The sequence below is a fragment of the Oryctolagus cuniculus genome, chromosome 11 (assembly GCF_964237555.1).
Source record: "Oryctolagus cuniculus chromosome 11, mOryCun1.1, whole genome shotgun sequence".
Lineage (NCBI taxonomy): Eukaryota > Metazoa > Chordata > Mammalia > Lagomorpha > Leporidae > Oryctolagus > Oryctolagus cuniculus.
The window spans coordinates 19,826,585-19,848,363 of NC_091442.1; the positions used below are offsets into that span (position 1 = coordinate 19,826,585).

The 21,779-nt window shown below is 50.0% G+C and overlaps 1 protein-coding gene across 2 annotated transcripts in view; it reads right to left on the minus strand.

Annotated features, from left to right (window-relative positions):
* Positions 1–3,514: 3,514 nt before the first annotated feature.
* DHX35 (DEAH-box helicase 35) overlaps positions 3,515–21,779 on the minus strand; it is a 74,459-nt gene continuing 56,194 nt past the window's right edge. The window contains exons 17-23 of one of the 2 annotated variants that reach the window (XR_011379898.1): positions 20,722–20,799; positions 19,194–19,323; positions 17,439–17,520; positions 13,991–14,062; positions 12,923–13,044; positions 12,022–12,133; positions 3,515–4,693 (exon numbers count right to left, since the gene is read on the minus strand). Coding sequence is in view for 1 of the 2 variants with exons in the window: in XM_002710767.5 (XP_002710813.4) it covers positions 4,649–4,693; positions 12,022–12,133; positions 13,991–14,062; positions 17,439–17,520; positions 19,194–19,323; positions 20,722–20,799 (519 nt within the window). In the remaining variant the exon portion in view is untranslated. The remainder of the gene's footprint in view (positions 4,694–12,021; positions 12,134–12,922; positions 13,045–13,990; positions 14,063–17,438; positions 17,521–19,193; positions 19,324–20,721; positions 20,800–21,779) is intronic. The other variant, XM_002710767.5, reaches the window with a different exon arrangement.

Below are 21,779 nucleotides of genomic sequence, written 5' to 3' on the forward strand. Positions count from 1 at the left end.
GTAAGGAAAAAATACTTTCAAAACAAGCAGAAAAACAGAGAACCTGTATTTTTCTTGAAGCTTCACGGTAAACAGAGAAATGAGGCAGAGGTCAGAGAGGCAGCGATTTAAGGACAAAGCAGACCCGGAAGTAAAAACAAAATGCAAACCAAGGACAGCTAAGAGAACCCAGAGCACAGCCACCCCGCGAGCCCGACTACTCAGGGCGGAATAAACCTAGAACAGAAAAGAGTAATCAAGAAGGAAAGGCTGAAGTCAGCCGACAGAGGGCGCAGTCCTTGCCGCACCTCCTGCTCCTGGGTCCCCACCTGGGAGTGGGCTGCAGGCAGGAAGCAGCCTGGCTACCTGTGGGTCATGTCTGGGTTCACCGTCAGACTGAGGCCAGCAAAGAGCCTGGCCAGGGCCTTTGTCTTCAGAGCCACTGACAGGGCCACAGTCAAGGGACAAGGGCTCAGCAGCCTTGGCCTGGCCAGTGCTGGCCTTCACCTGGCTATGTAGATTAATCACCGGCCCCCCCAGCCAACTCCCTTGTGAACTTCCCATCTCTCGGCCTCCCTGGCTGACTCAGAACATCCCTGCCTTCAGCAGAACCCACAAGTGGGAGAGGAGGCTGCGCGTGCCAGGGAGCTGGGGGCAAGGACGCCGTGGGACTCTGGCCCCACTGAGGCCTGTTGCAACTCGCCCAGTACCACCTGCACATCCACAAACTAACAGCCCGTGATGCACCTCCTCCTCACGCACTGGAGGGAGCAATGATTGAGGCCCCAGGGACCAGCCCTTCCCAGACCAGCTGCCAGGAAATCCCAGCCAGCCACCAGAGGAGCCCACCGTAGTCAGAGCATGTGACTGACTGGTTCCAGCTCCCATGACACAGAAAACAGATTCAACCACATGAAATGCAGTTACCCCCTATGCCGTTTCACCATGCACTGGCAGGCTAAGGAAAATCCCAGGAGTCACGGGGTTGGAAAACACCTGATGTTGTGGTGAAGTGTGGAAGAATGCGGGGCTGAGGCGCCAACTCGGACCCTCCCAGGAGAGAGACGGGCAGCCCCGCGCTTCACGAGCCCGCTGGGGACCCACAGCTTGGCATTCGCACCCATTTTCCCAGAGTGCTAGTGCCAGATGCTGCTGCCACCAGCTGCCCACGCAGCCTGCCCACAGCCCAGCGGCTCCACGACTCTCTCAACTACTTTTTCTCATTGTGAATTGGTTTTTCAATTGGGTGACTGATGCAGGATTGTTAGTTTTCCAAGGAAAATATTAAAAAAATAAAACTGACCACTGAGGATCACCATCATTCCCTACAATATTTTAGCACCAAGACAAGATTAAAGGACAGGGGCCCCTGCTGTGGCGTAGTGGCTGAAGCTGCTGCCTGCAGTGCTGGCATCCCATATGGACGCCAGTTCAAGTCCCAGCAGCTCCACTTCTGACCCAGCTCTCTGCTGTGGCCTGGCATGGGAGACCCAGAAGCAGCTCCTGGCTCCTGGCTTCAGATCAGTAAAGCTCCAGCCATCAACACCATCTGGGGAGTGAACCAGCAGATGGAAGACCTCTCTGTCTCTCTCTCTGCCTCTCTCTAACTCTGCCTTTCAAATAAATAAATCTTAAAAAAAAAAAAAAAAAAAAAAAAAAAACTAAAGAACCGTCTTTCACACACACACACTTCAGTCTGTTTCACAAAATGCTCATCAAGCTGCGTTCCTGGTTCCTGCAGCACCGTGGGCCGACTCTGGGGTCTGCTGCCACACCTGCCTGGAGCCGGACTCCGCCCTCCCACACCCACCACAGTGCTGTGGGGAAACCACGAAGGCTGGGAGTGATCCAAGCCCACGAGAGGGGACAGCTAACAGACAACTCTCACTCAAATGGGACATTGCTGAACTCCCAGTCGGGGCCCACCTTCCTCCCCTGGGCTGCAGGTGCTCTGTCACTGGATCTGTTCCCCGGGGACTCCCAAGCCCACCACATCCTCAGAACCATCCGAGGAGCTTCTAAAACTACAGGCTCCCAGGTCTCACCTCCAGCACCGGGTCTGGGGGTCATGTGGACAAGAACCTCAGCCTTGTGCCCACCCCCACCCCCCACCCCCAGTCTGATCAGCAGCAAGTGTCCTTGCTCAGGCTGCAAATGAGTCGCAGCAGTCAGCATCGTGTCCTGGAACACCGAGCGGAACAGAGGTACAAGGCAAGGGAGCGACCCAAACCCGATCAGCAGAGCCTCATTCACGAAGAGGAAGCAGCATGGTGGCAGGTGGTGGTGCCCCAAGGACCCAGCAGTTCATACGGAGCCAGGGGCTCTTCAGGCCTCCCAGGTCACAGCCAAAGTGAAAAGCTTAGCAGGGGGCCAGACAGGGCAGCAGACAGTGAGACCAGCGTGCACTCACGAGGAAACATCCAGTCATGGAACCGCCTTTTCTGGACGCTGCCCTGGCCCCTGGCCCTGCCCCTGCAATTCTTTGCCATTCCGTCGTTCTCCCTGGCCCGTCTCCTTCCTGGGTCATGCATCCTGCAGCTCCGCCCCAGCCCTGCGCCATGCACACCGCCCAAGGGCTCAACCTGCACTAGCTGACTGGACAGAGCAACCCACAGGATGGCCCCCGGGCTCTGGGGATAGCAACGTTCAACCCCCACAAAGGAGCTGCAGAGGGGCAGAGGAGGCAGCAGGGCCTGTGTGAGCCATAAACACAGGAGGTGCCCACCGAGGCCCCCGGGCAGCGCTGCTGCTGCCTTTCCAGGCCCACCTCCCCCCACACCCTCTCCTCCTGCGTCAGAGAAGCTACAGTAGAGCTGAGGGACTCGCTGAGCGATCCTGGGAAACCCTCGGGAAGCCGGAGGGGACTCAGTCCCTAGAACCACATGGGACAAAGCCTTGTGAGCTGCCAGGCAACTGGGCCCTGCTGTCACCCGGGCCCTGCTGTCGTGTGTGGGGGTGGCTGCGGGGCCCTCGGGAGACAGAGCCAAACGCTCTCACCTCTCAGGTCCAGGCAGAGCCACCAGCCCCTGCCAAGGATTTGTGGTTCTTCGGGGAGAAACAGGGCCCTCTGTCGTGGAATTTTGTGGCTGTGGCCCTGATGAGGACCCACGTCCACACACGACGGGCTGTAACGTGACGCCAAGACACAACCAGTGAGGCCTGCCCTGGGAGAGGTGGGGCGCAGACGGCACGCCCACGCTCGGGCCCCGCAAACGCGGAGGAGCAGGGGAAGGCAGCAGCTCCCGTCTGCTCCCCGGCACGTGGTTTGCCCCAGGGTTTTCAGTCTCTGCTCTCACAGTCAGGTGTGGATCCTGCCACCTTCCCCGTCATGCTTCCACAGCACCGTGGCCTTGCAAACTGCTCCTGGGTGCTTTACACGAGATCCCAACGGGGCTGCCAACGTCCAGCATCCCCTTGAGTCGTCCCCTAAACGACGCGCCCTGGGGGGGCTAGAATAAGGTCTCGTAGGAATTCAGTTCCGCAGCCTCAGCCTCGGAGCAGGCCCTCAGTCAGGACAGCACAGACCACGCACGCCTCGGACGGCAGGGGTACGTTTACTTCAGGTATAAAGGTTTACTCTTGTTAACAAGTCACCGCTACTATTTACATGTTTATAAAATGAAATAAAAATGACATACATGTTTGGTGCCAAAGTGGCACATCAAACTAACACCAGTACAAAAATAAATTTTCAAGCTACATGTTTTTTAAATAAATGGCACTGAAACACAAAGGGGATTGCATGGGTCACATGGCAAAACGCAGCCATCCTCACAGCCAAGCAGCCCTGAGGACAGGCAGAGCAGCGCCCGCTGAAGGCCATGCCCGTGTGTTCTCGCTGAACCCAGGCGCATAAACAAAAGACAAGTAGACAATAGGTGTGTTCCTGAGCTACAGAAGTTTAGAGCATCTAAACTCTAGTGGTTCCCTGCCGTGAGGCCGGAGCTGAGGACTGTCCCGGTGCCCAGCGAGCGGCCCAGGACGCGGGACCATACTCCCGGAGAGCTGAGCCCACGTGTGAAGCTGACACATCCCTGCTATCAAAGACACGCACAGGAGTCCTCTGTCCATAACCAGTCCCCTGCAAGTCCCCGCGGCAGAGACACAGGGACGCGGACAGAGAACACAGGGGCTGCCGGTCTGGGGGACGCCGTGCTCACCAGACACACCCCTTGGTGATTCTGCCGGAAATCCCCAGCAGGCCATGGTCCTAACCTTTCCCAAACACATCCGGTGAACACCTGGCAACGGCCCCATTCGTCAACAAAGCCGTGGCGCCAGCAGGCCAAACAGAGCCAGTCCAGCAAGCCCTGTCCACCCCACAGCGCCTCGGCCTTCAGAGCCTAACTTTCCTCTTGTTCCCCACGGAGCTGGGCTTGCACTGGGGCTGCCGAGGTGCCACGCGGAGTGTGTGAGCAGGCTGCAGGAGCTGGGCGCGGCACAGCCCACTCCCGCTCTTCCTGGGTGTGGTGCCAAGGGATGCCTCCCCATGAAGGAACTCCTCCGGACCCCAGCAAGGAATGCAAACGCTGAGGGGAGCAGGAAGGAAGGGCTCGTGAGCCAGCTGCAGGTTCCACACGAGCCAGTGCCAGCTCTCCACGCGGAACCAGGGGCAGCAGCCTGGGGGACAGCACACCAAGCAATGCCTGAGGCTGCCGCTGCGCCCAGTTCACTGGTCCTGGACCTTGGCCCTCTTGGCTTTCAGGGACAGGTGCTGCAAGAGAAGAGACAGCATCAGAGTGGGGTTGGTTAAACAAAGAAGCCAGACTCCTGCATGAATAACCAAACGCAACCTTCATCCAGTCCACATGTTCTCACTCAGCGCTGTATGTACTCCCCAGGAAAAAGTCGGGAGGGGGTAAGTCCACAGGAGCCCCGGGCCTCCCACAGGCCCCCAGCAGCCCAAGGCCCAGCCCCTCTGATGGAACCAGTTACACAAGCTGCAGCAGAGACTCTCCCCTGCCCAGCCCACAGGACAGCGTGGCAGCCCAACGCCTGTGCTCAGGGGACCGCGCCTGAGCTGCAGACCACCTCAGACTTGCTGCAGCCCTGCAACAGTCAAGGAAAAGCAGCCCCTCCTTGGTGACAGGAGACTCTGCCCCCGACTGGGCATCTCGGGGACCAGCCACGGACAGGAACAGGACAGCTCTGAATGATGCCTTTTCATTTTTCCCAGAAACATCACTCTCTACCATAGCAGATGTCACTTAACATTAATGCCACAGGAATCAGGTAACTGGAAAAAGGGATAAAAATAGACCTTACACTCTAAAGCAAAGCCAAAAGTGCGAGAAATTCTAAAATATACATTTGAGGCAGCCAATGCAAACACTGGCTTTTGATTCTTTGTTTTTGTATTTTTTTTTTTTTTTAGTTTTCTGATTTCCTCCTCTTCTTTTTGGTTTGACTGTATAATTTCCTATGCTTTGTCTTTATTTATTTATTTTTATTTATTTGACAGAGTTAGACAGTGAGAGAGAGACAGAGAGAAAGGTCTTCCTTCCGTTGGTTCATTCCCCAAATGATTGCTATGGCCGGCGCTGCGCCGATCCAAAGCCAGGAGCCAGGTGCTTGTTCCTGGTCTTCCATGCGGGTGCAGGGGCCCAATCACTTGGGCCATCCTCCACTGTCCTCCCGGGCCACAGCAGAGAGCTGGACTGGAAGAGGAGCAACCGGGACTAGAATCCGGCGCCCATATGGGATGCCGGCACCGCAGGCGGAGGATTAACCAAGTGAGCCACAGCGCTGGCCCTGGCTATCTATTTGAAGGGCCGGCACTGTGGCACAGCAGATAAAGCCTCTGCCTGCAATGCTGACATCCCATATGGGTGCTGATTCCTGTCCTAGCTGCTCCATTTCTGGTCCAGCTCCGTGCTAATGTGCCTAGAAAAAGTAGCAGAAGATGACCCAAGTGGTTGGGCCCCTGCCACCGACATGGGAGACCAGGAAGAAGCTCCTGGCTCCTGGCTTCAGCCTGCCCTAGCCCCAGCTGTCGTGCCCATCTGGGGAGTGAACCAGCAGTTGGAAGATCTCTCTCTCTCTGTAACTCTTTCAAAAGAAATAAATCTTGAAAAAAAAAAAAAAAAAAGGCAGAGTGACAAGGAGAAGGGGAGAGACAGAGAAAGCTTCCATCAGCTGGTTCACTCCTCAGACTCCAGCAACAGCTTGGACTCGGCCAGGCTGGGGGTCAGGAACTTCACCGTGGTCTCCAACCTGGGTCGCAGAGGGACCCAACCACTGCCTTGCTAAGTGCATTCCAGGAAGCTGGAATGGAAACAAACGGTGGTCCGGACTCCAACCTGGAACTCTGATATGAGGTGCAGGTGTCCCAAGCTGTGGCCAACCCCACTGTACACAATGCCTGTTCCTGAACATGCATTTGTTATCAAGGACCTCTGCTCGCCAGCTGAGGGATCCCGATGCCCATCCACAACGCAAGCAACGGAGACACCACAGGCACACGCCCTCTCGCAGCAGGACCTTATATGAGGATAGCCACCTCCCACCCCACCCCCAACTACTCAATGCCCAAATCCTGTTTCTTGGCACTCCGCCCCCCCACAGCCCAGGACAGTGAGCCCCAAAGCCTGGAGAGCCACAAGCCCCGAGAGAACACGGAACGTGAGAGACAGCACCACCAGCACAGCGTGGAAGACGTCCAGGTGGACAGGACCCAAGTCCAAGAAAGCTGCGACGATTCCAATTTGCTACCCAGGGCTGCCTGAGGAAGGACCAGCACAGGTTCTTGCAAGCCAGGTAAGAGGGTTTTCCCAAGAAAACAAAGACACCTCAGCGAATCAGGCACACAGATCTCCGAACGGGCCGCCTGCCCACCCCGTCCACCTGTGGGTCTTGCTGAATGTCGCTGCTTTCTCTCCTCCCTGCACTGCACCTGACATGACCCCTGTGGCCCATGTCACCATCTACGGTCTTAACTTGGGAATGGGAGCTGACACCACTGTGCCTCTGAGACCATTTTTGGTGCCTGTCTCCAGGAAGAATGTGGAATATAAACACGGCTGACTCTGACCATCTCAGGCCCCCTTATGGGCCTGAGAGAGCAACACTGTGCAGAAGAGCGGTAATGGAAAAGTCACCTCCAGTGCCAGGAACGGAGCAGGGACATCTGTGGGCTGCAAACGGCTGTGAGCCACTGCTCTGTGCTCAACTAAGCAGCCTCTGCCATACATGGGCAGCCAGCAGTGCTCGGGAGAGCGGCCGAGGGATCAGCCTGCAGGCGGGAGCTGACAGCAGCAGTGCCTCTGGACACTTCAGTTAAGCAGGGCTAAGTTTCTGAGGGCCTTTGGGACCCCAGCTGCTCAATGAGATCACTGCACAAGGTCATGTCCAGAGGTCTTGGCCTCCCTACAAAGTCTCCACTCACAGCGGAGGCAATGGGCTGAAAAACAGGCGTCTGAAGAGGGAAAAAAAAAATGCAGAAATGTGGGCTTGTCACTCTGTCTCTCCCTCTGTAACTCTGCCTTTCAAATAAATAAATCTTTTAAAAAAAGAAAAGGGGAGGCAGCATTGTGGTGCAGTGGGTTAAGTTGCTGTCCGCATGCTGACATCCCATGTGAGTGCCGGCTGAGTCCTGGCTGCTCCATTTCTGATCCAACTCCCTGCCAATGTGTTTGGGAAAGCAGCAGCAAATGCCCAAACACTTAGATCCCTGCAAGCCACGTGACAGTCCAAGATGGAGTCCAGGCTCCCAGCTTCGGCCTGGTCCAGCCTCACCCATTAAGGCCATCTGAGGAGTAAACTCAGCAGATGATCTCTCTCTCTAACTCTGCCTTTCAAATACATTAATTAAAAGAAAAAAAAAAGAAATGTGGGTTTATCATTCTCCTCCAACTTCAGAAGCTATCTGTTCTTCAACTTTGTGGGCTTGGCCTAAAGCAACTGCCTCAGCTTCCTGGCTACTTCTATTCCCCCAAAGCCCCCAGGAAGCCAGCCTTCTCCAGCCAAGCCTTCTCTGCCTGCCTCTCGTTACTTTAGCGAGCACCTCTCCCACTGCGCCTCTCTCTCAGCCTCCTGTCTGCACGTGCCTGCAGCTTTCCACGGACAAGATCTCCTTTCTCCCTAGTCCATTCTTACCAACCCAATGCAGCAGGGACAATACACTCTGCCTTCTCACCATCTGGGCATCTCATTTCCTGCTGAAAAAAATCTGTGTCTGTATCATAAAGGTTTGAACTGCTTTTGATTTGATCGAATAAGGATTCAATATCGTAAGAAAATGTTAAAAGGGCAATTGTCTTTGATATTGCTGGAGGCGGGAGAGGTAAGACAACCACTCCACGCACAGGGTCTCAAATTCAGAAGTCTCCACGGGTGCAGCGAGCAGGCTGGGGCTCCGGAGCGTCACCAGTAGCAGGCAGCCCTGCCTACGCCACGGCTGACGGCCCCCACAGGTTACCAGACTCCACATTGCTTTCAAGAGAAACCGGAGATCCACATGCAACGCTCCCAATTTTTAAATGTGGCAATCGATTCAGACTTTGTTTTCAAACCCCGTGCAGTCCAGATCTAGACCCAAAGGAGTAACCAGTTTCAAGACTTTCCTGTCTGCTATAAACAAGGATGAAACCTGGACAACAAAGCCGGAGCAACTTCTTCCAAGCAGAAGGCTAGATCCTTGAATTAGGGAAGCAGGTGAGGGGAGCTCCACATTCGTCCCAGCTCTCCACCTGGTCTCCACACCTTGGCAAATCCTGAACAGAGAACAGCGATGTGGCTAGACCGAGGACTCAGAGAATGAGAGCTAAGGGCCGCGGAGACAGCAGGAATCAGCAGGGCAGGGCGTCAAAGAGAGAAGCTGCCACAATCTACCCGGCCTGCCCTTCTGTCTCTGGCTGAGTAACGAGCTGCACTGACTCGGCCCCGACTTGGTAAGGCCAGCAGGGAAGTGTTACGGGGAGTCATTAGTGGAAAAGAAGAGTCTGGAGTTTGCGCAGAGCTAGAGGCGCCAGAGATCTAACTTGTCAGGGAGGAGAGACCTCACTGAGTGTTCTAGGTATTTGGCTGGACATCAAAAAGTCCACAGCCTAGCACGTGGCCACTCTAGACCTGCCCTATTAAAGGTCAAAATCAAGACTCAAGCAGGCGCATACTGAGGTTCCAGTAGATAACCATCAGAAAAAAGCCGAACATTCTGTAAGAAAACACGACCCAGATTCTCCACACTGTAGCTCATAGCATCTATAATATCCACACAGCCAAAAAATCACTGGCCAAGAGAAGTAAACATGTATGACCCATAATGAGGAAGAGAAACAGCTGAGATAAAACAGGCCCAAATGACAGAGCTGCTGAATCAGTAGAGAAGCCTTTTAAAATAGCTGCCATAGATTGGAAGAAAAATGCATGCAATAAGTGAGCACACAGAATCTAAACAGAGGAAAAGAAAAACCATCAAATGCATACGCTAGAATGGAAAAATCTCTGCAATCAAATGCTCTGCACAGACAACAGCTCAGATGCTGCGGCAGAACTGGCCACTGAGCTTGGAGACACGTCAGGAGAAACTGCACACGGAAGCGCAGACATGTGGGACAAGTGCTCTGACACGTGTGTATCTGGGCTTCCAGGAGAGCAAAGCGATACGGCAGCAGAACAGATTTAACAATAAGTGGTCCTAAATTTCCCAAATACAATTTTTGTTTTGAAAGTTTTATTTATTTGAAAGGCAGAGTGTGCATGGGTGGGTTTGGGGTGGTGAAGGGGAGAGAGAGAGAAAGAAAGAGATGAGAATCTTCAATCTGCTGGTTCACTCCCCGGATGGCCCTAACAGCCAGGGCTGGGCCAGGCCAAAACTAGGAGCCAGGAACGCCATCCTGGTCTCCCACATGAGTGGTAGAGGCCCAATATTTAGGCCATCATCCGCTGCCTTCCCTGGTGCATCAGCAGGGTACCCAGGAATTGAGTCAGCACTCTGGTATGCACTGTAAGTGGTAGTTTGAGCCTCTGTGCTACAATGCCATACCCCTCCCCCAAATACAGTTTTTTAAAAACTCAGGCCAAAAATCCAATATGCTCCATGAGCTCCAATGGGCTAAACACACCAAGAAAAGCACATCAGGGTCAAAATGATGAAAACCAAAAATAAAAAAATTATAAAAGTAACCAGAGGAAAAAAGACTTGGCACTACTGAGAACAACCACAAAAACAGCAGCTGGTATCCCCAGAAACAACTAAGCCCGACAGCCACGGAGGACGCTCTTCAAAGCACTAAACCGAAAAACACACACTCTCAGTCCATTACTGTAGGCAGTAAAAGCATCTTTCAGAAATGAAGCTGAGATACAGATACTTCCAAATAAATGAACGCTCAGAGCCTTGTACTGAAAAAGGCATCAAAGGAGGTTCTTTGGGCAAAGGGGAAAGACATCAGAGAGAAACCTGGATCCACTCAAAGGATGAAGAATGACAGAAATGATAGCTATGTTTTTTTCTCTGTGTCTTAATCTCTTTAAAAGACAACTGCTTAAAATAAAAATGGTAACAACGTATTTAGGGCTCAAGCATGTGCAGAAATAAAACCTACGACACAAAGAATAGCACAAAGACTGAGAAGGGAGACATTAACTACACTACTGCAGGTCACTAACACCATTATATACCAAGCAGCGTAACACTGAGGGCCAATCGCAGTGAATTAAAGACGCATTAACCTCTGGAGCAACCACAAAAAAAAAAATTAGAGGTATAAAAAGCCATCAGAAAAAAAGAGAATATTTAAAGAGATTTGATAGTTGAGTTTTTAAAAAAGGGAAGAAAAAGATAAAGACTAAAGTGGATAAGAGAACAAGGTGGAAGACTTAAACCTACTCTTATAATTACCTGAAATACCTGGACTGAACGCTCTGTGGGCTTTAGTTAGCCGGCAAGTTTATGAACTCCCCTGCCAGCTTCCAAACACAAGCCTCCTTTAGGAATGTGCAGCCCGTGGGCCACAAAAGGCCCCTGAATCACCTGGTGTGGCCCTGCCAAGGCGACTGCAGGCAGGACTTGAGATTCAGTACGTCTAGTGGCAGGCTAATTTTTAAGTCGATAATTTTGAATGGCTTATGAATAATGTTAATAAATATTCATATAGCCCTTGGCAAAAAGAAAATGTTCTCCACCTCTGCTTTAGTTAAAAATCTTGTTAAAAGTATATGGCCCATGGCGCTGTGGCACAGGTTAATGCCCTGGCCTGAAGCGCTGGCATCCCATATGGGCGCCGGTTCTAGTCCTGGCTGCTCCTCTTCAGATCCAGCTCTCTGCTATGGCCTGGGAAAGCAGTAGAAGATGGCCCAAAGTCCTTGGGCTCCTGCACCATGTGGGAGACCCAGAAGAAGTTCTTGGCTCCTGGCTTCGGATTGGCGCAGCTCCAGCCGTTGTGGCCAATTGGGGAGTGAACCATCGGATGGAAGACCTCTCTCTCTCTCTGCCTCTCCTCTCTCTGTTAACTCTGAGTTTCAAATAATAAATAAATCTTTAAAAAAAAAAAAAGTATATGTCCCTTTCTTTTTTGGGCAATAAGTTGACCATTTTTGGTACAAATGAAGAAAACAAACTTATGAATCTGCTCTATAATCTCTGCCCCACTCACCCTCACGCGGGCCAGCTGTGGGAGAAGTGTGCATGGAACACTGGTGTTCAGCCGCCCCCACCAGTGGGTTTAGCTTGCACACCTGTGCAGTCTCTCTGAGGCAAACATCAGAGCATCTGTGCCATTTCTTGTGCACGTGCGTCTAAAACGTGGTACATTTTCTTCAGAAATTATGTAGAAGAGCAAAGAGAGACAGCAAGAGCTAGAGATGAAGTTTCTTTTTCTTTTTTTTCTTACGGAGTTGAAGCGCTGTATTTTTAATTGGACTTCGCTATGAAGCAAATGATAGTGTGCTTTCACCCACAATGTTTTGGCGTATAGTAATGGCTTTTCTACTCCGTTAGCTCATGGGTGCAGTGGGAGACTGCAGGAAAATTTAGGGCACTGAATTGGAAAATAAATGTATATTTAAAGAAGAGTTTGGGAGACAGGCTATGTTCATTCCTACCGTTCCTTGTTGATAAAAGTGTGGAGCCAGCTCCAACAGCCATGCAGATTCAATTGCAGTCACATCTCTCATATAATACTTGGAGGTTTGTATAACTTCATTGTAGAGAACCCTGAAACAAAACGAAACACGAGCTAATTTCCAATCATTTCCAATGACAGTCAAGGAATAATAATTAGAGATAGTTTGGTTTTTTAATTTTTTTTTTTTTGGAAAGCCAGGAACTTCATCCTGATCTCCCACGTGGGTGGCAGGGATCCAAGCACTCAGGCTGTCATCTACTGCCTTCCCAGGTGCGCAAGCAGGAAGCTGGATCAGCAGAGGAGTAGTCACAAATCAGACACAAATCAGCACTCTGATAAGGGATGCCGGCACCCCAGGTGCTGGTTTAACACACTGTGCCACAGCTGCCCGCCTGGATGAGATGATGAGTTATTCCCATAACCTTTAGGAGGTATCTAGGCTGTGTACCAGGCAGTATATACTACATACACCATCTATGTATTCATTTAAGCCTCATGCCCTGGGTGGTGACTAACAGTGTGTCCATTTACAGATAAAACTCTAAGTTATACACGACTTCTAGCATATGTCAGCCATCAGCAAAGGATCGTTCTCAATTCTTAAACTGCATTTACAGATCTCTGAATGCAACCAATGACTTTATCAGGAAATGAAGAAACAGAAGCAAAGGCTTGTCTGATTCTGAACATGCTGGGAACTGTGAAGAGACATAAAGGAGGGGCTCGTGCTGTGGTGCAGCAGGTAAAACCACCAGGGCCATGTCAGCATCCCACACCAGAGTGCCGGTTCCAGTCCTGGCTACTCCGCTTCCACGCCAGCTCCCTGCTACTGTGTCTGGGAAAGCAGCAGATGATGGCTCAAGTTCTTGGGCCCTTACCATTCATGTGAGAGACCTGCATGGAGTTCCTGCTCCTGGCTTCAGCCTGGTCCAGCCTTGGCCATTGCAGCCATTTCGGGAGTGAACCGGTGGATGAAGATCTCACTTTCGGTCACTCCTGCCTTTCAAATAAATAAATAAATCTGTTTTTAAAAGAGAGACACAAAGAACATTCTACAGTGATAAAAATATATCTTACATGGCATGTGGGTTACATGGGTGTACACATTTGTCAAAACTCACCCATCACTGTGTATGAATTACACCTTTATTTAAGGAGAAAAATGGACTTCCCTGAGGCTGAGGTAATAGACAACCAAAGAGCCAAAAGTATAATTTCAAATCCTTAGGTTTTAGTAGACAGAAGTTTCTGAGATATCTTAGGTGTCGATTCAGGACAAATCACAACCATGAATGAATCTACCACACCACAGCTGTCCACCTCCTGAAAAACCCAGTGGAAGCAGAGGGCCAAGGCCCTTCTTCACCACCTGAACGGTCTGGATCCACTACAGGCACGCCCCCTTTCTGCAGTCCTTCCTTTAGAGCACCTTGCAAATGGAATAGGAGATGTAAGATACAGCTGAGGGGCCAGTGCTGCAGCACAGTAGGCTAAGCCTCCTCTTGCAGCACCGGCATCCCATATGGGTGCCGGTTTGTATCCCGGGTACCCCTCTTCCCATCAAGCTCTCTGCTTGTGGCCTGGGAAGGCAGTGGAAGACGGCCCAAGTCTTTGGGTCCCTGCACCTGCGTGGGAGACCCAGAAGAATCTCCTGGCTCATGGCTTCAGACTGGCTTACCTCCAGCCATTGCGGCCATTTGGGGAATAAACCACTGGATGAAAGACCTTTCTCTCTGTCTTTCCCTCCCTCTGTCTGTAACTTTACCTCTCAAATATATAAATAGATCTTAAAAAAAAAATAGAGCAGAAACGCTACAAACAATTCAGTATGACAAAGTGAACAAACGTGAACCCAGAGGCTGAATTCCAGGTCTGTGCCAGGCCTGGGTGACCCAGAGGTAAGGAAGAGGCCTTGTCACCAGGCTCAAGGGCAGGAGGGGCCTTACCATCGAGGCGGCTTCTCTGCATAGAGGACCGACGCAGGGTGGATGTGCAGCTCATGGCCATCACGGATAGTCCTGGAAAACAGGAGACCTCCCTCAGAGAACCATCCTACACACTTATGGCAGACAGTCCCACTGCCAAAAATGCATGCTGCTTAAACTTCACACGAACAAAACAATTCTCTCCATTCTCTCTTGTGAACTTTCTCGGCTCTCCCCAGCTACCACTCCAGAAGTCAGAAATAAAGCTAAAAAAAAAAAAAAAAAAGAAAGAAAAGAAAAGCCTCATGTGGGCACTCAGAAACAACATTTAGAAACACAGGGCTCAGCCAGGGTTCATCGTTATCTTCTGCGTGCTCCCTTTCCAAACAATGTCCTCCAGGACAGACTTGGCACACATGACTCCTCTACATGCTGTTCTACTAAGGATAAAAAACACAGGGAGCGGGGGCAACAGTGGGAAAGAAGAAAGGCGCTCAACCTTGGACTACTAATTTCTCTCAAAGAGTATTTCCAATTTACCGAGCACACAGCCATCAGTGAGGTCAGGTCACAAGGGAGCCCCAGACCAGGAGGCTGCTGCTCACCAGAGGTACACAGTGCGCCTGTGTGTGCCAGGGAGCTGTCTGCTGAGCAAGTGCTTCCGGCAACATGCCTGGTCCCGGCTGCCCCGCTAGCTGGTAGTGAGCTGATCCACGTCGAATGCTGTCTCATCTTTTTGAGGACACTTAGCAAAGGATGTTTTAAACTTCAGAGAAGTTCCTCATTTACACTCTCAGGAAAGTGGGAGCAATCACAATGGCATAGCAGCAGGACTCACCAGGGAAGATCTTAGGTCTCCCCTCCACATTGAAGAGCCACCTCAACATGGACAACAGAGCAGGCAGGGGCGACAAAATGAAGACACTGACAGCGACAACACTGCCTGGACTAACAACAGAACACACCAGGGACACACACAGAGGCCATGCTATCAAGCAGTCAGCCACAGGACACTACACGGAGCAGATCGCTGCCTAAGTTAGAAAATGCTCACTGCAACTCTGAATTTGGTAACAGAAGCCCAGAGTCCAGGGCAGTACCCTGGCTAATCTCAAGGTAACAGGACTCTGAGGGGGAAAAGCCAACGGCAAAATAATATATGGAAGAAATCCAAACCAGGGCTGGGGAGAGGGCCCTTCGATAGTTCTTTAAAAGAACAGGAAATACTAATAGCTGCACTTTAAACAGGCTACAGTGAGGTTAGGAGACTAAAACAAGTCTGGGGACAGAAGAGACCAGAAGTCACAATTCAAAGATGCAGAATGATTGGTGCTAAGTAATGCTTTCATTTCTACTGGACTTGAATACGCTAAAAGCTATTAGGCAGACTTCAACAATCAGTGACTTTCTGTGCTTAGCTGACAGAACAGGCAGTAATGGGCTGTAGACTAGAGCAGGCGCCACACCTAGCACATGAAGAAACACTTGCCAACCTCCAAAGACACCAAATTTGACCACAACATCCTGGCGTAGGTGCTGACAACAGCCCTGTATCTCTCTGAAGACATAGTGAACCACCTATAGTAAAAGTAACTTCTCTGGGAAACATCATCCTTAACGCTTTCTTCCAATCTTATTATTCTGTTAGAATGGAAACATTACCAGTCTCTGGTCGGTAATTCTCATCTTTCTGAAACATGCACCACAACACATGGATGGGCTGAATATTTTGGGGACCATTTCTGGAGTTAAGATAATGTGCATACTCTGGCCTCAGAATCAGCCCTAAAGGCACTCGGATCTGGCTGAAAAGCCCATGAGAGTATTTCAGGCATGGAAAGCCAAGACACTCTGGCAAAAAGATCTCTGTGAGTGAGATCCCAGTGGAAAGAACAGGTCTTCAAAGAGGGAGGTGCCTTTCTCTGAAGGGAGGAGAGAACCTCCACTTTGACTATGACCTTGTCTAAACAAGATAAGAGTCGGAGAACTCAAGGGGCTTCCATAGCCTTGGAAACTCATAACTGGTGCATAGGGAGATTACTGATGCCATAAACAGGAGTGTCAATTTGTAAAGTCAACAACAGGAGTCACTGTGCACTTACTCCTCATGTAGGATCTCTGTCCTTAATGTGCTGTACACTGAGGCTTAATGCTATAACGAGTACTCAAACAGTATATTTCACTTTGTGTTTCTATGGGGGTGCAAACGATTGAAATCTTTACTTAATGTACACTAAACTGATCTTCTGTAAAAAAAAAAAAAAAAAAAAAAGAAATTATCAATTCCCAACTTGACTCTCACTGGGATTAAACATGACAATAGGTCTGATCTGATTTCATCATCATTTAAAAAAAATCATCTATTATATCACTTTATGTTTCTGTGTGGGAACAAACTGTTGAAATCCTTACTTAAGGTATACTAAGCTGATCTTCTGTATATTAAGATAATCGAAAATGAATCTTGATGTGAATGGAAGGGGAGAGGGAGTGGGAAAGGGGAGAGTTGTGGGTGGGAGGGACGGTATGGGGGGGGAAGCCATTGTAACCCATGAGTCGTACTTTGGAAATTTATATTCATTAAATAAAAGATAAAAAAAAAAAAAGATAATGTGCATAAAACTACATAGCGGCCAGCACCATGGCTCACTAGGCTAATCCTCTACCTTGCAGCGCCAGCACACCGGGTTCTAGTCCCGGTTGGGGCACCAGATTCTGTCCCGGTTACCCCTCTTCCAGGCCAGCTCTCTGCTGTGGCCAGGGAGTGCAGTGGAGGATGGCCCAAGTCCTTGGGCCCTGCACCCCATGGGAGACCAGAAGAAGCACCTGGCTCCTGGCTTCGCATCAGCACAGTGCACCAGCTGCAGTGCGCCGGCCGCGGCGGCCATTGGAGGGTGAACCAACGACAAAGGAAGACCTTTCTCTCTGTCTCTCTCTCATTGTCCACTCTGCCTGTCAAAACAAAAACAAAAACAAAAAAAAAACAAAAAACAAAACAAAACAAAAAAAAAACTACATAGCTAACCTCAACTCCATTCTGGAAGGAGCATGAAATAAACTTAAAATATTTAATCAATGTCTCTTCTATTCCTGCATCAGCTTTAGGCAAGGTTTGAGTCATTTTAAGATTTCACTTTTAGGGACCAGCATTGTGGCACAGCAGGTTAGGCTTCCGCCTGTGATGCTGGCATCCTACATGGGCACTGATTGGTTCGGGTCCCAGATGTACCACATCCGACCCAGCTCCTTACTAATGCACCTGGGAAAGCAGCAGAAGATGACCCCAAGTGCTTAGGCCCCTGCACTGACACGGGAAGCTCTGGGCTCCTGGCTTTGGCCTGGCCCAGCCCTGGCTGTTGCAACCATTTGGGGAGTGAACCAGCAGATGGAAGATCTCTGCCATAAAAAAGATGTCTGCCGTAAAAAAGATTTCACCTTCAACAAATGACTCCACAAAGCACGGTGTTACCTGTAAGCTCCAGTAGAATGGAACCTGGCTGCATTTGCAAAGAATCCCGAGACAATGCACCTCAGCACTGGATCAGGGTCACCTACATGGGCAGCAAACAGAGTGATGCATGAGACCCGTGCCTGCCCAACGCTCTGTGTGCTCCGCCTGTGCTGTGCTGTGCTGTGTAGGACCCAGTGCCAGCTCTACCCCAGACCACTCCAAGCCACCCGCTGACAGGGCCCCAGCTTGATGCTTCCCAGTGCTGAAGGTCACGTAAGGAGGTCCCACCTCCCACAGTTGCTGCTGAGGAAAACAGTGCTGGACTGCTCCTTTAACCCGGGGTTCTCTGATGCCACTGGGCCACAGATGACCAGACCAAGGCTGGGCGCCAGAACCTAAGAGAGCTACGCAACAGACTGCCTGTGGCCTCCAGAACTTATTATTTAGGGGAGCATCTTATAGGAGGAGTAAGACACAAGCTAGAATCTTGATCAATTTTTCTCCAGTTAGCTTCCTCTTTCTAAGTCTGAAACATGGCACAATCACCCAGGTTTCAATTCCTGGTGGGTTTACTCATTCATCAAATATTCACTGAACATCTAACATGCTACTGGCTCCAAGCACTGGTCTCTGTGGGTTCTCCTCGCCTGGCACACTCCTTCCCACTGCTTTCTAATTTAACCAGTCCCTTGACGCTGCACTGGACTTCCACCACCCCCAAGGCCTGCTGCAAGATCCCCAGGCCAGATCCACTGCATCCCTTCTCCCCTGTATTCCTGCTACATTTGCCCAGTCTTCTGACTTCTCAAGTGTCCACTAGTTTAACTTCTAGGAGAACTTAGGGTACTGTTCCCTGAGAGCAAAAATCATGCCTTTGTAATTTTGAAATCCCTGCTCTTACTATAAAGACAAAATAAGGCTGTGAAAGAAAACTGCCTGGGTTCAAGTTCTGACTCTACCACACACTTGCTGACCCTTAGCCTCACTTTGCTCTTCTAAAAATGAAGAACAAGAACAAACAGCAAATATTTTACAAGGTTACTATGAGCATTAAACGAATTAATTAATAAAGCACTCAGAACACAGCCTGGCCTCAAGAATGTCAAAACGTCCTACAGGAGCTGAGAAAATGGCTGAGCCATTGAAGCCGGCTGCTAAATGAACAAGCAGACGTGGTACTTCCAAGGGTGGGCTTCTGAGCCACACAGACCTGGGCCCTGTTGACTAACAGCTGTGCTATCCTGAACTTGGGAACGGCAGGTTTGTAAATCAACCATAAAATCATCTGCACCACCAAGTGGAAGATCAGACCAAAGGGTATTTGCAGAACCCCTGCCACAGTGTAACCTCCTGAGCCCTGGATCAATGGCAGCCACCGTCTCTGTGGGAGGCAGTGACTGACCTCAGAGGCTGCTCCGGCCCTTGTTTTATTAATACCCACCTTTGGAAACCAAACATGAGTCCTACAGAGTAAGCCGCAAATACCACCCACTTAAAAGTGATGTTTCTGGCAAAGGCTACAAGAGAAAATGAACTACAATGTGCAATGACACAATTGTTTACGATTCTTCAGTGTTGTCATGAACTATGAGATCCTGAGGTAAACCAGAACGTACAACTTCACATGCAGCTTTTCACTGATGCTAGCAACTCACTATGAAGGCCGTGCAGGCGCAGAGCCTGCTGTGCCCCAGCCGAGCCCCGCAGGGAGCTTTAAGGAAGGAACCGAGCGGGGGGAGAAGGGGAGTCACCAGCTGGGGAGTTTCTCCTCACCCTCGCTAGACGTCTTGGGCACCTGAAACTTGACCAGAAGCTTTTTCAACTGTTCTCTCACAGTCGCAGCTCGGACGAGACCCTTGTAATTCAGGAAGTGTTCCTGGCACCACTGGGAGTTCTTGTTGTGCTACAGGACAATCCAGACAGGGGAGTCAGAGAAATCCAGAAATGTTCTAGGCAACAGTGCGGACGTAATCATCTACTCTTCCCTGTTTTCTTGTTCAATGGGACAAGATCTTCAGATCCTAACTGGCTCTCCTCTGCTGCAACTTTTGAAATAGCGTCAACAGCCAGGCTCACTTGCCTGTGACCTCACCCTCTGCACTGAAGGGCACAGGAACTTCCTGACAAGTCATTTTCCATCTTAAACACCTGCAGGAGCTGTAAATGAGCAGAAGGAACCACTTCCCCGCATTCTGTGTAAAGTAGCTCTTGCTCATTGGTGGGCCTCAGTTTATCACTTTATTACACTCCAGGATACGTTCACCAATGCAGAAATAATTTGCAATTTACTATTATTTGTCTCCAAAGTATAATTTTTTTCATCAATAGTGCTTAAATTTTTCCTGCATTCTTAAATATAATCTTTATATCCTGTATTCAATTATTGCTATGGGAATGCATCTCTGAAACTACATTCTAATTTCCCATGAGGGAAAGTGTTTTAAATAAGAAAATACAATGCAGAGAGGGTTTTCCAAGAAGGCAATGTGGAATAATGCAATGGAGCTCCACATCCAGATGCATTCTACTGGCAGACAAAGCTCCAGACTAAAGAAGATGAACTGTGCTTGGGCAAATGACTTCTAACCGATTTCATCTAGAAACCTCAATAAGACAGAAATTTTTTTCTGAAAACTGTTCATTCATTAACTAAACAATATTCCCCAAATCTCTGGCAAAATAAAACTTTAGTATTTTCTCTTTTTCTAAGAAATGAGTACTGAACAACTGAAATATAATACCTTTTCCTTTTTATGAGGTTTACTTTTCCATCATGCTCCTAAGCTTTAGCTCTCTCTTTTTAACAACTGTTAGCAAGAACTTTAAGCTGTATTTCTGCTCTTATTTTTACAGGATACTAAGAGCAATCAATAGAAGTTAGGATTGCCTACGACTAAACACGGCACATGAATACGTGAATACACAGATCCGGCCTGGCTGTCTCCCCACGGCATCTGGGGCAGCTCACAACTTCCATCCCAAGAATACAAGCTGCCCCTGCCCAAGGAGGCAGCAGAGATGCAACAGGACTTCCCCTGTCGGTGCTGCCTTCCTGGCTAATGCACGGGGCTTCTGAGACCCTGAGGGGCCTGTTGTCAGGCACCGCGTCTCCAGGCAAGAAGCAGCAACAAAAGGCTCCCCAGAAACAGGACTCACTGATGGACCATGCTGGCAAGAAATCTAACAGGAAAAGACAGGGCTTTGGCCAGTCATTCGTCAAGGGAACTTCTGGGGTCCTTGCTCCCGGAGCATCGGAAGCGGGCAGGTGCGCAGAGGTTCCTGGGGAGCGCGCTGTGCTTACTTTGATAAATGCTTCATACACGTTGAGCATGGTGAGGTGGTCGCCCTCCTCCACAGCAAATTTTCGATGCATTCGAATCTAAAAAGAATAAGGTAATAGAAAGAAGCTGACTCCCGTGGGAGGCAACACTGCAGGGCAGAGCGCGCGTGGCTGCAGATTCAGAATGACCTGGCTCGCTCCTTCCAGCTCCGCCACATCCTGAAAGACCTCACGCTGATCACCTCACTTCATGGCCTCAGCATAAGTCAGGAAACAAACCCGTCTATCACGGATGCTGTGGATCAGGGTACTTACCTGGCCAGAGAATTTGGTAAATGTTAGTGTTCTCGTCTCCCTCCTTCTCAATCTATGTGGCACCATCTCTTTCAGAAGAACCCCTCCTGGTCCCCAGCAGAACAGAGACTCCGGGAGGGCAGGGCAGAGGGCTGACTGTCTGGCACAGGGGAGACTGAGTTCTCCTAAGCTACTACTGGCTGCATAGTCCATTCAGACCCCATCCTTGAACTTTTCTTTCTGTAAGCCCCTGGCAACGCTTCAGCACCCCCAGGCTGAAGCAGCAGCATATACCATATATATGCAAGTATGCAAACATCCTTGTTGCCTTCAGAATTTCACCTTTGAGCCAAACACCACCTAAGCAGTTAATCGACCTTCCTTCCATCTCTTCATTCACTCGTCCATTCAGAGGCACCCACTGAACACCAGGCAGTGTTCTAAGCATTTGAGATAGAACAGCGAATAAAACTGGTGGGAAAAAGACAATGAAATAAATAAATGAGTAAAACAAGCAGTGTGTCAGACGGTAAGAAGGACTAGAGGAGAAAGAGAAAGCAGGGAGTGGAGATGGGAGGAGGAATTTGCTGCCATTTCAGACAGAGGGGCCAGAAGTTCGCTTTTCTAATCTTTTCAAGTGAAAAAGTGTGTTTGCTCTGAGGGGGGATTATTTAAAAATGCCACTTTAAAAAAAAATAGGAAACCAGACATCAGTCATGGAAGCAGGAAAACTAACCTGCAGCTCCACAACTGTCATAGATCACAGCAACCCACACAAAAGGCTC